The 15,732-nt window shown below is 42.7% G+C and overlaps 1 protein-coding gene across 1 annotated transcript in view; it reads left to right on the forward strand.

Annotated features, from left to right (window-relative positions):
- Positions 1-15,732, forward strand: part of larp1 (La ribonucleoprotein 1, translational regulator) — a 43,865-nt gene that overhangs the window by 16,368 nt on the left and 11,765 nt on the right. The window contains exons 7-16 of the mRNA XM_081391381.1: positions 424-586; positions 1,962-2,106; positions 2,294-2,468; positions 3,192-3,349; positions 7,132-7,500; positions 9,061-9,184; positions 10,505-10,710; positions 11,264-11,370; positions 11,551-11,708; positions 12,620-12,764. Coding sequence (XP_081247507.1) covers positions 424-586; positions 1,962-2,106; positions 2,294-2,468; positions 3,192-3,349; positions 7,132-7,500; positions 9,061-9,184; positions 10,505-10,710; positions 11,264-11,370; positions 11,551-11,708; positions 12,620-12,764 — 1,750 coding nt within the window. The remainder of the gene's footprint in view (positions 1-423; positions 587-1,961; positions 2,107-2,293; positions 2,469-3,191; positions 3,350-7,131; positions 7,501-9,060; positions 9,185-10,504; positions 10,711-11,263; positions 11,371-11,550; positions 11,709-12,619; positions 12,765-15,732) is intronic.

Here is a 15,732-nt window from a genome sequence, read left to right on the forward strand (position 1 = left end):
AACAGTGACGATGGCGTGGGTTTTTCTGTATCAATCTCAGAAAACAGCGTCTTCTCCACATGAACAACACGAACCAAACTTTTCCAGTCTCAGATACACTACAGTGTTTGAGGGCGGAGCTAAGAGACGCTGCTCAGCCAATCAAGACCACAGGCTGGCATTATGCAAATTAGTCACAAACCTACGCAGGTTCAGCAGGAAGTGAGACTGAATTACTGACGACTCGTTCCAGGCGGTTCAGAATCGCTTCTTTCTTTGGGAGACAGTGACTTCACTTATCTGCAGTTTGACCTTTGAAACTTTAGACCTTCTACATCCACAAACAGCTCCATTACACACTACATGGGGGGTCATTTCTCAAAGCGTAATGAGGGCACTTTAATCGTGTGTTCCTGCTTGATTGTCCTGTTGTTGTGTCCTCAGGTCATTATGACTACTACTACGGCTATAAAGGCTTTGATGGGAAGGACGGAGCCTGTGGGCAGAAGTTCAACAGCACCGTGACGTACTATTATGACAACATGAGCAGTAATGACCTGTACACGGTGGACCATGACCTGCTCAAGGACTACATCAAGAGGCAGATGTGAGTAACACCGTCCGTTCCCGGAGGAGTAGATGTGCATCTGCGTTTGTGCATGTGACAGCTCTAAAGCAATGTCAGAGAGCTGACAATATTCATCATCTGTACAGTGCCAGGATAACTCGACAGCTAGAGCCACGCAGAGGGGGAATCGTGTGTGTGTGTGTGTGTGAATACTTCAGCAATTATGACGTGTGATTACTAGTGCTGGGTTTATCGCATCCAAAGTTTTACATAATAAATGTGTGTATTGTGTATAGGAATTATTTTGTATATATATATAAATACACACATTCATGTATATAATTGTATGTATGTATATACTGTGTATATTTATACATAATTTATATAATATCTAAATATTTTATATATAAATAACACATTTTTCTTAAGTGTGTGTGTGTGTGTGTATTTATATATAAAAAATAATTATACGCAGTACACACCCATATTATGTAAACACTTTTATTTTGGATGAGATTTAATCGTTGCCCAGCTCTAGTAATTAGTGATGCAAACGGATCATTTGTAATAGAGCTGCACAACTCTGGGTACATTGAGGATCACGGTTATATTGTTTAAAATATAGATCACGGTTCAGGATGGACAACTACACAAAATAACATGTAATTTACTAGAGGTTCTGACAAAATGTTAATTGCTGCTTAATTTGTTAATTTGAATTATTGATTTTTAAAAAATTGGATTGAGCGAATGATTCAACGACTCACTCATAAAGACTTCGTTCCATTAGTGGACGAATCAGCGTTCTCGAGCGAATCTGGCCTAATGTTTGTGTCCGCACTCGTTTGTGTGAGCTGTGAGAAACCACATGAACAAACACTAATTGACAGGAATTATGATTTAGCGATTAGGTCATGTAGAGATGGTGCTTGTTAAGCTTCGAAACCAGTCACTTGATCTCAGGAGACGAGGCTTCATGACGTCATTACTGTTTCGCAGTGTTTCAGGGGTTCGCCGCTAGGGGGCGATGATCTCCGTGACCCCTGAACCTGTGTCTAAATATGATCTTTACCAGATACATTTTTATAAATGTGTATAGACATTAATGACACATTTGTATAATAAAGAAAAGAGTTAAGTCTCTTATCGGTCTGATTTAATAAAATAACACGCATTATAGAGGCACTTCATATTTAGTGGTATTAGATGAGATATATATATTTGTTTAATTGTGTTTAATAGATTACACCCTTAATAAAACATTTGCAATTGTTTTGTAAAAGTTGTTTTTAATGCATGTTTTTACACTGCTCTGACCAGCGCTATAGGTGCTTCGGAAGCAGTCGGTTCAGTTCCGCTAGGCTCTGTGTGTGTGTTCCTCACCGGTGTTGAGATGCTGTGTGTGTTTCCGCAGTGAATATTACTTCAGCAGCGACAATCTGGAGAGGGACTTCTTCCTGCGGAGGAAGATGGATGAGGAGGGTTTCCTTCCGGTGTCTCTGATCGCCAGCTTTCACCGCGTGCAGGCGCTCACCACAGACGTCAGCCTCATACTGGAGGTGTGTCACACACACACACACACACACACAGACACACACACACCCACCCCTCTGATCGCCAGCTTCCACCGCTTGCAGGCGCTCACCACAGACGTCAGCCTCATACTGGAGGTGTGTCACAAACACACACACACACAGCTGCTGTATGATCTACTGCGTCTGTAACTGAGGTTTGCTCTTCTCTCAGGCCCTGAAGGACAGTAAAATAGTGGATATCACGGATATGAAAATCCGCTGCAAGGAGGAGCCGGAGAAATGGCCCCTGCCGGGCCTCGCTCTGCCCGACCAGTCGCAGACAGACTTCTCCCAGTTCATCAACTGCCCGGAGTTTGTTCCCAGGAACGTTGTGAACAAAAACACAGGTGAGCGCTGACTCGACGTGAGGGGCCATTCTGGGGTGTGTTTAACAAAAGCACTGTAAGCTAGTTGTGGTCGCTAGTTCTGTCGTTATCATCATAGTTCAACAAGTCTGTGTTTCTCGAAACCATCGTTCCAGCGAACATTCGCAAACAGCATCTCAGAGTTGTGTGTGTGTAACGACAGATCTCGACCTGTGGTTAGAAGAAGAGTTTCTTGTTTGCATGACATGTGGACTCAATAAATCCTGATCTTGAGCAAAATAATCAAGCTGACATTCAGTGCAACCTGTGTCTTTAATTCAGAATACATGCAAATGTCATTTACGTCTTTTAGTTTGTCAAGAGATTTTAAGCGTAGTTGTTGAAGAGTGCGTGTGTGAACGAGCTCTAGTGTGTAAGACCGAGTCGAGTAAGATTGAATCTGGAAATAAAGCAAAATAACTGAGAAAAATGAGCAATAGTCCTCAGATGCCAGTCCGTATTTTATAGCAGAACATCTCGCATTAATTCAGTCTCAAACAGATTCATTAGCAGTAGTTATCACTCCTCCACCTGTGTGACATCATTAACCAACGTGGTTTAACGACCAATTTGCGACAGTATAGTTTGGGGAACAGTCGTGACGAGCTAGTGGATTCTTCAACGATGATCGTACTGTGACAGTGAAGCACGAGTTACAGCGCTGTACGGGACACACACCCCTGACTGAGCCTTTGACCCCGACAGGTTCCCCGAGATCCTCCACACCCCAGCACCACAAGACTGATGACGTCAGCAACCTGAAGCTGATGCCCAAGGGCCTGTCCGCCAGTCTGCCGGACCTGGACTCGGAGTCGTGGATCGAGGTGAAGAAGAGGCCGAGGCCGTCACCCGCTCGACCCAAGGTAGGAGGAGCAGATTCTAAAATTAATAATATTCCGCCCTCTTCTGAACAAATGTGACATGATCTTGTGGGTATTTTGAGCTGAAATTTTACAGAACAGTGACGTGCGGTGATGTCTTAAAGAGGCTAGGCACTGAGTTATGAAAGATTACCTGATTTATTGTTTAAAGGCTAATAATAACAGTAAACATTACGCACAAGCGTGGCATATCAAGAAATGTACAAATCAGGATGTATATCGCGTGTATTCTCTCAGTCTCTCTCTCTCTCTCACACACACACACACACACGCACGTCGCACACACACAAGCGCGGCACAGGCACACACCGCGAGTAACAGTAGTTTATGTCCACTCCACTCCAGCATTAGAATGCAACCATTCTTAATCCTTATTGTTGCACAGCGGCCAAAAGTAAAAGTAAAATCACACACCGCTCAATTGAATATGAAGTCAAATGGCTTGCATTAATTCAACCATATTTATCAATTCAATATTAAGCCCAAAATAGTTTTTGACTCACCAATCGGTAGATTATTTGTAGCCTACATCAAATTCATCCGCCGCCATGTCCTCATGAAGACGTCGATCGCAGCTTTGTAAAACTCATCTTTACGGGCCTTCAGTTTGCACAGTCTCTGGCTCTCAATTTAAAACATTTAACTCTCTGATGACAGCCTTTTAACTCCGTTGCTTTCATTTTGGCTTTGAATTTGCCGCGGGGATTAGGCATGTAGGCTATCTGTGGTGTGTAACGTTAATGACGTTAGCTGCGCAAATGTCCAGTAATATCTTGATTTTAATTGGTCCATGTCTGCTATGTTACGGAGATGTTACGGGCATACCATATTTACGTCCAAAGGCACAGCAGAGTTGTGCTTTTTGACGTACATGTTAAAGAATACAGGATCGAAGTGCGCATGCGCAACATGGGTTTTTCGCTTGCCGTCTGCAATGAATGGACAGTAAAAGCACTGCTTATTCTACGATTTGTTTTTTATTTGATTATGCGTAACTGCTACATTTGTCATCATAACGTCTAAATAATTGGAATAACACACATATTGCATATATAAATCACAAGAATAAACAGTAAAAATACAAATACAAGTTTATTATTTAATAAACCATTTTATTTTTGAATTTTGGCAGGGTAGGCAGTGCCTAGTTTGCCTACCCAGACCGCACGTCACTGTTACAGACTCATTCTGGGGACACTGTATTATATATACAGTGAGGAAAATAAGTATTTGAACACCCTGCTATTTTGCAAGTTCTCCCACTTGGAAATCATGGAGGGGTCTGAAATTGTCATCGTAGGTGCATGTCCACTGTGAGAGACATAATCTAAAAAAAAAAAAATCCAGAAATCACGATGTATGATTTTTTTTTTAACTATTTATTTGTGTGATACAGCTGCAAATAAGTATTTGAACACCTGAGAAAATCAATGTTAATATTTGTTACAGTAGACTTTGTTTGCAATTACAGAGGTCAAACGTTTCCTGTAGTTTTTCACCAGGTTTGCACACACTGCAGGAGGGATTTTGGCCCACTCCTCCACACAGATCTTCTCTAGATCAGTCAGGTTTCTGGGCTGTCGCTGAGAAACACGGAGTTTGAGCTCCCTCCAAAGATTCTCTATTGGGTTTAGGTTTGGAGACTGGCTAGGCCACGCCAGAACCTTGATATGCTTCTTACAGAGCCACTCCTTGGTTATCCTGGCTGTGTGCTTCGGGTCATTAAGACCCAGCCTCGACCCATCTTCAATGCTCTAACTGAGGGAAGGAGGTTGTTCCCCAAAATCTCGCAATACATGGCCCTGGTCATCCTCTCCTTAATACAGTGCAGTCGCCCTGTCCCATGTGCAGAAAAACACCCCCAAAGCATGATGCTACCACCCCCATGCTTCACAGTAGGGATGGTGTTCTTGGGATGGTACTCATCATTCTTCTTCCTCCAAACACGTTTAGTGGAATTATGACCAAAAAGTTCTATTTTGGTCTCATCTGACCACATGACTTTCTCCCATGACTCCTCTGGATCATCCAAATGGTCATCGGCAAACTTAAGACGGGCCTTGACATGTGTTGGTTTAAGCAGGGGAACCTTCCGTGCCATGCATGATTTCACACCAGGACGTCTTAGTGTATTACCAACAGTAACCTTGGAAACGGTGGTCCCAGCTCTTTTCAGGTCATTGACCAGCTCCTCCCGTGTAGTTCTGGGCTGATTTCTCACCTTTCTTAGGATCATTGAAACCCCACGAGGTGAGATCTTGCATGGAGCCCCAGTCCGAGGGAGATTGACAGTCATGTTTAGCTTCTTCCATTTTCTAATGATTGCTCCAACAGTGGACCTTTTTTCACCAAGCTGCTTGGCAATTTCCCCGTAGCCCTTTCCAGCCTTGTGGAGGTGTACAATTTTGTCTCTAGTGTCTTTGGACAGCTCTTTGGTCTTGGCCATGTTAGTAGTTGGATTCTTACTGATTGTATGGGGTGGACAGGTGTCTTTATGCAGCTAACGACCTCAAACAGGTGCATCTAATTTAGGATAATAAATGGAGTGGAGGTGGACATTTTAAAAGCAGACTAACAGGTCTTTGAGGGTCAGAATTCTAGCTGATAGACAGGTGTTCAAATACTTATTTGCAGCTGTATCATACAAATAAATAGTTAAAAAATCATATATTGTGATTTCTGGATTTTTTTTTTTTTTTTTTTTTTTTTTTTTGATAGTCTCTCACAGTGGACATGCACCTACGATGACAATTTCAGACCCCTCCATGATTTTCAAGTGGGAGAACTTGCAAAATAGCAGGGTGTTCAAATACTTATTTTCCTCACTGTATATTACATCTCGTGAAAGGGGCGTAAAAGTTCCTCTTAATGATTAGCTCTGTTGAACTGGAAAAGGCTCTTCAAGAGGAGTCGATTTCCCTGGATTGAATCGATTCCAACTGTTGGAATCCACACCTCAGAATCAAGAGATTATGTTTGGCCTCCTGAACCCGTCTGGGTCGTCTGTCCCACCACAATCAAAAGGACAAATGAGAAATTTGATTTATTTGCAGCAACAACTCTCCGTATGTTGAGTTGATGCAAAACCATGACATAACACAGATGTAGTTGAGCTTTAATAGTTTAACAACGATTATCAGTTTAAACTAAAGTTTGGACTCGATATATAGTGTTCCTTATATCTTACCAAAGATCCAGTGATCGTGGATATTGACATGCAGCAGGAATCGTGTTTCCTGACATTAATATGAGCCTGATTTCGAGCAAATTTGCCTGTGAACGCTTTATATAAATACAATATAGGTCTAAATCCATGTGATCACTTATATCAGTGTTTTATATATATATATATATATATAGAGAGAGAGAGAGATAGGCTATCATATCGTTCAGCCCTAAAACTTGTGTAGTCTTGTCAGTTTATTTAAAAACATCAAATTATGCAGAATATATGATGGGTAATATTTAATTGAGTTATCAATACAATATATAAGGTATGATTTTACCCCTAAATTCAGAATATTGACACAAAAATGCCTGGATCCAGTTGTTTCTGTGAATCGCAGCAATCCATTTGCTTCTATTCTGTAGCTTTTCTGCAGTCTGTAAAAATACGCCTCAGATTTCTTGTCAAATGTAGTTGTTCAGGCAATCTCAAAGCTCTTTCCCGTTTTAGGTGTGTTTCGTGTGTTTTTAGCCTCTATAGCTGTCTGTTGGTGCCTGCAGCATCATTAACCCTCTGGTGGCGCTCGGCTGTCTTGCAGAAAGCGGATGCGGTGCGTTCGCCGGCTCAGACCGGCCCGGCGTCAGGCGAGGAGCAGGACGAGCCCGAGGAGCTGGACTTCATGTTCGACGAGGAGATGGAGCAGATCGACGGCCGGCGCAACACTTTCACAGACTGGTCGGATGAGGACTCGGACTGTGAAATCGACGATCGAGACGTCAACAAGATCCTGATCGTGACTCAGACGCCGCCGTACCTGCGCAAGCACCCGGGAGGAGACCGCACGGGGAACCACACCTCCAGGTCCAAGCTGAGCAGCGAGCTCGTGAAGGTCATCAACGACGGGCTGTACTACTACGAGCAGGACCTCTGGGACGACACGTACGAGCCCGAGTATGCCATGATCAAGGTGAGCTGGTTATTCCCGTCTTGCATGTGAGGGAGAAATGCACAAGAGCTATTCAAAACGATTTGGTTAATTTGACTTTGGTTTAATGTTGTGTTTTGGCATGTTTGAGCATTTCCAAATGATCAAAATCAGTAATGGAGAGAAAGCAGGATGACATCCTACTGTAGTGCACTTAGACTCGTTATAAAGGGGAGTTTCGCTGGTCTCTTCTCTTCTATTGTGTCGAATATGTGAGCGAAACGCTTCTGGAGCAAGAACACTTGGGCGGGGCTTTATTGTGTCCGTTGGAAAATGATGTGGTTTGCTATTGGTGGATCTCATGTGAGTGACAGGTTATAGCCCCGCCCTCGTCATCAGAGAAGAGAAGAGATGCTGCAAGAGTAACTTATTCTGATTCAAGACTATTAAAACAATCCATAAATATAATTGTCAGTTTTGATTTCATGGAGACTTTAAAGCGTTTTAGGCGGCTTGACGAAGAGTGAAACTGTTTTTTAAAATTGCATTGAGAGCATTCCTTCAGTGTTTTCATCCACAACATTTAAATATCCTAAAGTCTCCCTGTAGTCAATACATTTGATCACTAAAATGACATGTAAATGTTTTTTTCCTTGAAAAATGTCTTCATGCCTTAAAATATCTTAAATGTAACTCGACACCCTTGCCTCATTTAGTATGCACAGTTCTATGAATATGCAGATGAGCCCCGCCTCCACTCACTCACTCAGCTCCACTGGTTGACGATCACACGTTGATCTGATTGGTTACAAGGTAGTTTGTGACGTCAGAAACACCAGCGATTTCAAAGCGTGTCTTTGAGACTGTCTTTGGTTCACTGCAGTTTTAAGGAGGAAATACTCAGCAATGCTGTCGACTTATGAATTTACACATGCTTTGTCTTAAAGCGTATTAAAAACACCACATAGACACATAAACAACATTAAAAGCTGGATTTTCACCACAGTGGGACTGTAAAGTTTTTCAGTAGTGAAGGGTCATGTGACGTGGCAGAAATGTGTGCATTGATGTGTTATGAGCGGTGAAAGCTGATCTGAGGTGGTGTGTGTGTGTGTGTTCATTGTGTCGGCTGTCATGAGATGAGCTTAATTCTGTCAGATTCTGGGTGTGTGTCCATTCTCCAGTGCTGCTTTTCTTCTGGTGTGCGCAGAGAGTGTGTGCTCTAGCGCAGTGTTTCTGGACCTGGCCGGACAGAATGGTCTTCCACCAGAGTGTTTGTTGTGGTCTTTTGTGCTGTGCTCTTTGTGCCGCTCACGTGCGAGTCCTGGAAGGCCAGCAGAGCCGCTAGAAAAGCCAGATAGTGTTAGCTTGTTCAGTTTACTGGTGTTTGACTAGCAGCTCGGGGGTTCATGGCTCTTTTCGGCGCACAGGTACGAGCGAGATGTTGTGTATCATCATGTGTTGCTGTTGTCAGTGAGTAGCATTACTGTTTTGCTTGTACCGTTGTCCTGCTGGATTATATGGAGTGAGGATGACTGTGTGTGTTCTGGTTTTTGTGTTTCAACGGCATGTTGTTGTAACTCTTGTCTGTTTTCGCAACAGCAAGAAGTGGAGAACTTCAAGAAAGTGCACCTGATCAGCAGAGAGGAGTTCGACTGTCTGACCCCGGAGCCGCCCATCGACCCCCACCAGGAGGTTCCCCCGGGCCCGCCGAGACCCCAGCAGAGTGAGTGTGTTACTGCACCGTGACTGTGGTTCGTCACGGGTTAAAAAAATAAGTGTTCATTAATTTACATCCCAACGTTTCTAACAGTACCGTGTCTAAAAACATTCAAATAACGTCTAATTTATGGGCAGTATAACCGGTTGTAAATTGACACACAACATTATAAGCTTAACATCCGCAGCGAACAATATGTGCATACTAGTGATGCTCCAATATGAACATTTTGGCCTATTATGATAACCGATAATTCTTCATATTTGAAAGCCGCTAACTGATATATTGACCCATAACTCTAAACTTAAATTTTGATATAATTTTTGAGAGCCTGGTTACAAAAACAAAGGTTTCACCATTAAAAGCCATGTCCCAAACACACAATTATAATGTTCTCATGATAATTTTATGTAGCTGATATGACATGTTGCACTGAACTGTATTTTCCTTTTTTTTTAAGGGATTCCAATCATATTTCAAGCAATTTAAGGCCATCACAACAGTGCGCAGCTGAAGGAAATACTCCATTATTTATTAGCTTTATTATATTGGGCAAATTTTCTTATTGGGCTGATATCATTAACATTAAAAATGAACATGTTGGCCGATGCAGATACATCATGCATCCCTGGTGCATATGTATATTAATAATGTTTATTTTAACAGTTAGCCTTCAGGTGTTCTACAACATTAGCCTCCTAATATAACATCTCACAGGTCTTCAACAGCGAGAACAGTGACGGACCTGTACTCGCATCACTCTGACCGGCTCAAGAGTTGGTATTGAGCAACAGACCACATGAGTTCTGTCATCGTCGTCCGGCCTCATGTTCTCTTCACTCGCTGGTTTGAGTTAATGAATGAGTTAATCATTCAAGTTCATTTATTTGTTCATTAATCATTCAGCTTCATTTATTTGTCCGATGGTTTTGCATGCAGAATACATGGCTTATTCCATGCAAGCCTGTGTTAATAATCTATACAGCATGAACAAACTCTCACAGATCTCACCACACATTCGCTTCAACCCTGAATCCTTCAAGTTCATTTATTTGTTCGATGGTTTCGCATGCAGAATACGACGGTCTCTAGCACACAATTCCATCGCACGTATGCAGGGAAAAGCTAATCTTGGGATCAGTTCTGAAGAAGAGAGAATTGTGATGACTCAGAAAATCATATTTTTCTCCTTGGGAGTTCTGTTTTTGCTTGTTGAACTCATTCTCTATACAATACAAAAATGAGTCCTCAAAAGCACCTTGTATGACTTGACCTTCTCCAGACCTGTCATGTGAGCTTTAACCGCGAGTGTTTTCTCTCCCGTAGTCCCCACGGAAGCCTTGGCCAACAAGCTGTTCGGCGCCCCTGAACCGTCGGCCATCGCTCGCTCTCTTCCGACGACAGTGCCTGACTCGCCCAACTACCGCAGTGCCCGAACGCCCCGGACCCCTCGCACCCCCCGGCTGAAGGACCCCACGCAGACGCCACGCTTCTACCCCGTGGTGAAGGACGGCCGGCCGCTCGATGCCAAAGTGCGTATGAGCTCCGGTCCTGCTTAGAGAAGTTTACTCTCCTCCACATCATCCCAGATGTTCATGTCTTTCTTTCTTCAGTGGAAAAGAAATGCAGGTTTTTGAGGAAAACACTCCAGGATGTTCCTCCATATAGTGTCTTCAATGGGGTCCAACGGGTCGAAGGTCCAGATGTGAGCCTTTGAACCTGACTGCGTAATGTGTGTCGCATCACAGCTAGTGCCAGACCAGCATTAGTGGTTAAAAGTATATAAATGTTTAGTTTGTTATTAAATGTCGGCTGGTTTGTCTAGATAAGACTCTTATTCCTGGGCTGGATCGTGTCGAGACTTTGAAGCTGCACTGAAACTCACATCTGGACCTTCGACCCGCTGGACCCCATTGAAGACACTATATGGAGGAACATCTTGGAGTGTTTTCCTCAGAAACCTTCATTTCTTTTCGACTGAAGAAAGAAAGACATGAACATCTTGGATGACGAGGGGAGAGTAGATTATCAGGAGATTTTAATTCTGAATTCCTGAGTCTCACTCCCGCTTCTGTCTTCTTCCAGACCCCTCGCAAGAGGAAGACGCGACACAGCTCCAACCCGCCCATGGAGTGTCATGTGGGCTGGGTGATGGACTCGCGAGAGCACCGCTCACGCACCGCCTCCGTCAGGTGAGAGAGTGTGTGTGTTTCAGATGATGATGGCGAACCAGAGTATATATAGACTGACGCTGTTTTCTTCTGGAAACAAACTCTGTTGCAGTATTCTCCTGTTGTCTCTGTAAAGCTGCTGTGAAACACTCGGTGTTGTAAAAGCGCTGTATAAATAAAGGTGTCTTGTCTTGTCTGTAGCTCGACCGCGAGCCCGTCGGAGGGCACCGCAGCGATGGGGAACTACGGCTGCACGCCTCAGTCTCTTCCCAAGTTCCAGCACCCGTCGCACGAGCTCCTGAAGGAGAACGGCTTCACACAGCACGTCTACCACAAGTACCGGCGACGCTGCCTCAACGGTGGGTTATCACTGTTTACTTTGATGTTTTGAACGGCTTTATACCAGTGGTTCTCCACTCGTTTGGCCATGGGACCCACATTTCCCCTGGTCAAGCCGTGACCCACTTTTTAAGGAATATATACAGTATTCAACATTTGAAGTGGATCAAAGAAGTTCTTCAGAGTTGTTCTAAGACAAGAACGGGTATGGTTCAAAGGTCATGTATAACTTGAAAGGTTTTGATCCACCTAAATGTTGACTACTGTCTGTATATATAGGCCTATTATAATACATTTGTTTACACAAAAATTGACACAAGTTCTGTCCCCCTTTACTTAACACACACACACACACACACACACACACACACACACACAATAATATAACTAATACTGATAAATAAACAGTAGGCCTCTGAGGTTAAGCTGTTAAATAGCAGTCCCAAACTAGTTTTGTTAATATAATGTTGGTATGAGCCACCAGTCAATTCAAAATATACAAGATAACACAAAGTAAAAATGGTGTCATTTTGAGGTTATGGAAACAACAGTTACCATGGTGATACACAATACTAACAAGAACTGTTAATGAAACATGGAAATTGCTCCTGATGAACAGAATGAACATCAGACCTGCATGCTAATCCTTCTCAGCTAACACACGACGTACCAGTCACGAGATGTATTGGTATTTTACTTTTTATTTCGTGACTTACTAATTTACAACGTAACAACGTCTCATGCTCGTAGTTTCTTTTGCGCTTTATATTTAGTGAAACGATACAGCATGCTCTAAACGCACATCTTCAGAAGTGGACTTTTTTTTGTAATCGCGGCTTTGACCGATTACGTAATCATGGCATCCGTAATCGCGATTATAAATTGGACTAAGTGTGCAGTGGTTCTGATCTGTGTCTCTCTGGTCCTGCAGAGCGCAAGCGTCTGGGCATCGGCCAGTCTCAGGAGATGAACACGCTGTTCCGCTTCTGGTCCTTCTTCTTGCGGGATCACTTCAACAGAAAGATGTACGAGGAATTCAGACAGCTGGTGGTGGAGGATGGGAAGGAGGGATACAGGTATGAACATAATGCTTGATGCTTTTTATTTGAACAGGAATGTTTGCTCGAGAGCGGGGTGTAAAGTCACTTCAGTGTTATCAGTGATTTTATTTGCTGTCTGAATCAAATGTTGGCATTAAAATTAAAATGATTTAACACCAATAAATGACTGAAGCATGCACAATTGCATCATTAACGTATTTTACATCGCGCAGTTTGATGATCTACTGAAGGCTGAAATTCTTGTCCGAAATTTGTGCACGTTAAAAGTAAATGCGACCTCATGTTGTGCCAATCACATTTACACACAGCCTCCGAAACTTTCGTCCGTCATATTTGATCAGATTGGATTTTCTGCGTTTTCCGCATCCGTATCAAGCATTTTAAGAATGTGTTTTGACAATTCAGAGCCAAAATCCAGAACTGTTCAGGATCAATTGGTTCACAGAAATTGGTGATGCTTTTTTTTTTTCTATACGCGTCTCCAGTATCGCTAGCAAAGCATCAAACTGAGCCACTGACATCCTGAAGTATAGTTCGAATCATCGGGATAATCCCGCAGGAACTCTCCTTCTCTACGCAGTCTCAGGATTGGATGGACCCAACATTTCCTTTTTTTTTTTTTAAGAGAGTCAAGTCAAGTCAAGTCATCTTCATTTATATAGCGCTTTTAACAATGTAGATTGTCTCAAAGCAGCTTTACAGAGATAAGCGTATAATTTAAGGTAACAGAGATTGTTTCGGCTTTACAGCAGAGTTAAGTTATTTCCATCTAAAGTTAGTTTTAATTGATTTGGTTCTGTCGCAATGATCATTTGTTATTAAATTAGGGGCCGCTAAGACGACACCATTCTCTCTACACAGACTTTAAACGCGAACCTGTGAGAAACGCTGATGGCGTTCACATGCGCATTTAGAATGGGTTCTATAGTTATGTGTGTTTGAATATACGCAGGTTTGGAATTCCCTACAAGCCAAGCCTAAACAAAATACTTGTCTTTCCTTATAAATTTTGATAAGGAATTTTATTTTATTTGTTGCTTTGGGGTAGGACCGCGAGACGAATTTTCCCGACAACGCCTTATCTGTAGAGTGGTAGTGGGATCCTCCATAGGGAGAGAGTAGTTGGCACTTCAGCACTGCGTTGTCATCGGTCCAGGCGAAGGTCCTTCGTCAGATCTGGATACGGCCTGGATCCGGCAGGCTGCAGGAAAAACCTTGGGATAAACACAGACACTAAAATTAGCGTAGATGCCATTCTTCTCGTGATGTAACGAGTACATCAGGATTTATGGGAAGTGTTCCCGGTTCCGGCTGACCTAATCTATGCAGCATAACATTAAATTATAGAAGTCTATAATGTATTATGTGAAAGCTAGGTCAAAGAGATGTGTTTTTAATCTGGCTTTGAACTGACAGAGTGTGTCTGCTTCCCGGACAATGGTAGGAAGACTGTTCCAGAGTTTTGGTGCTAAATAGGAAAAGGATCTACCGCCAGCAGTCGATTTAGATATTCTAGGTCAGGGGTCACCAAACTAAGGCCCGCGGGCCGACTCAGGCCCGCCACCCCCCTTTGACTGGCCCCCCAGCCCCTCTGCCCCCCACTACTTGAATCGGCCCTATGAGGCAATCCCCAAAAGTCGTCATGGTACGGGCGTCACAGTTTGGTGCATACATTTACACGGAGAATACACGGTATAAAAATAAATAAAAGTTGCGTGCAATTTAATTAATGTAATGCGGAACTACTGTTATATACGCGGATTCTTAGGGACACCTAATCTGTAGCTCCGCTTTAGCTCTGAAGCTCTGAAGCAGGCTGCGGTGTAAAGATTGCAATGCTGGAATATGTTGAGAGCATGCACGTAATTTGCACGGGGGTTACGGGGGTTATGACCCCCCCCAAAAATCTGATCCAGCTAATATAACCCCCCCCCCCCCCCATATTAAAATAAATATGAAATATTCCGAATGAATACTTTTGTTCGTTTTCTTTATTTCATTTGCCAGCAAGAAAGATAGTATCATATTTTAAATAATCTGTAATGTACTTCCCGCCCACCGCACCGCCGACTACTTGGTATTACCCAACCCGCTTTCTCTACCAAGTTTGTTCACTATATTGCGCAGTCGCTGGGATGAATGGTTGGAGAAAGCTGACGGTGCATGCTAACGGATGGAAAGATGAAAAAGGACACTGAAAGGCAGCCAGACAACGATTTTTCATTGTTGGTCGACACCATTTTTTACAGTCTATGGTCGACACCAGCCAAAAAGAGGAAAAATCCTGACCAAACGGAGGTGCGTTTCTCAAAGTGTGAGGCGCGGGCGCGTGCGCGGCCCACTGCTGGGGGGGAATAGAGACATGACAAATGGGGCGCGACAAACAGGTTTTGTGCCCATCTTTTTAATTCCTTTATTTATTGACCATACACTCAAAACAAAACAAAGACACATTTAAATGTAAGCCTTGCTGAACCTTTTTACACGTAAGTTTAAAAGTAGTAGCTAGGCTATCACTTTATGGTTCCCATGGAGACGCGTCATTCATTGCTTGTCACACCGCAGCCACAATAGCGCTGAATGAATGACTGATGATCTGCTTTTATTTCTTTTTATTCAAAATTTCACAAATTTGTTAGCTATAGCAGGATATATCTGATATTCCGATTGTCAAATATGTGCAAGTGGATGTGTTTTGTTGTTTAAACACCTTTATAACGATCGCGTTAGTTGTATGCGCAACGTATTTTAGGTAAGTTATCTTAAAATACCTAAAAACAAAAATACGTAAATTATTAGGAATTTACCACCTCCGGCTCAATTTGAGATTATTATCATTATTTTTATTTTTTTATAATTTTTTTGTTCTTTTTGCAGTTTGCAAAGTGACAAAATGAATCAAAGCACAACTAGTCCACACTTTCCCAGTTTCTGAATTTGATGTTATCAGAGGCTAAATGCAAACACAATTTTTTTTTATCTA

Source organism: Scardinius erythrophthalmus (genome assembly GCF_964197995.2).
Source record: "Scardinius erythrophthalmus genome assembly, chromosome: 17".
Taxonomy (NCBI): Eukaryota; Metazoa; Chordata; class Actinopteri; order Cypriniformes; family Leuciscidae; genus Scardinius; species Scardinius erythrophthalmus.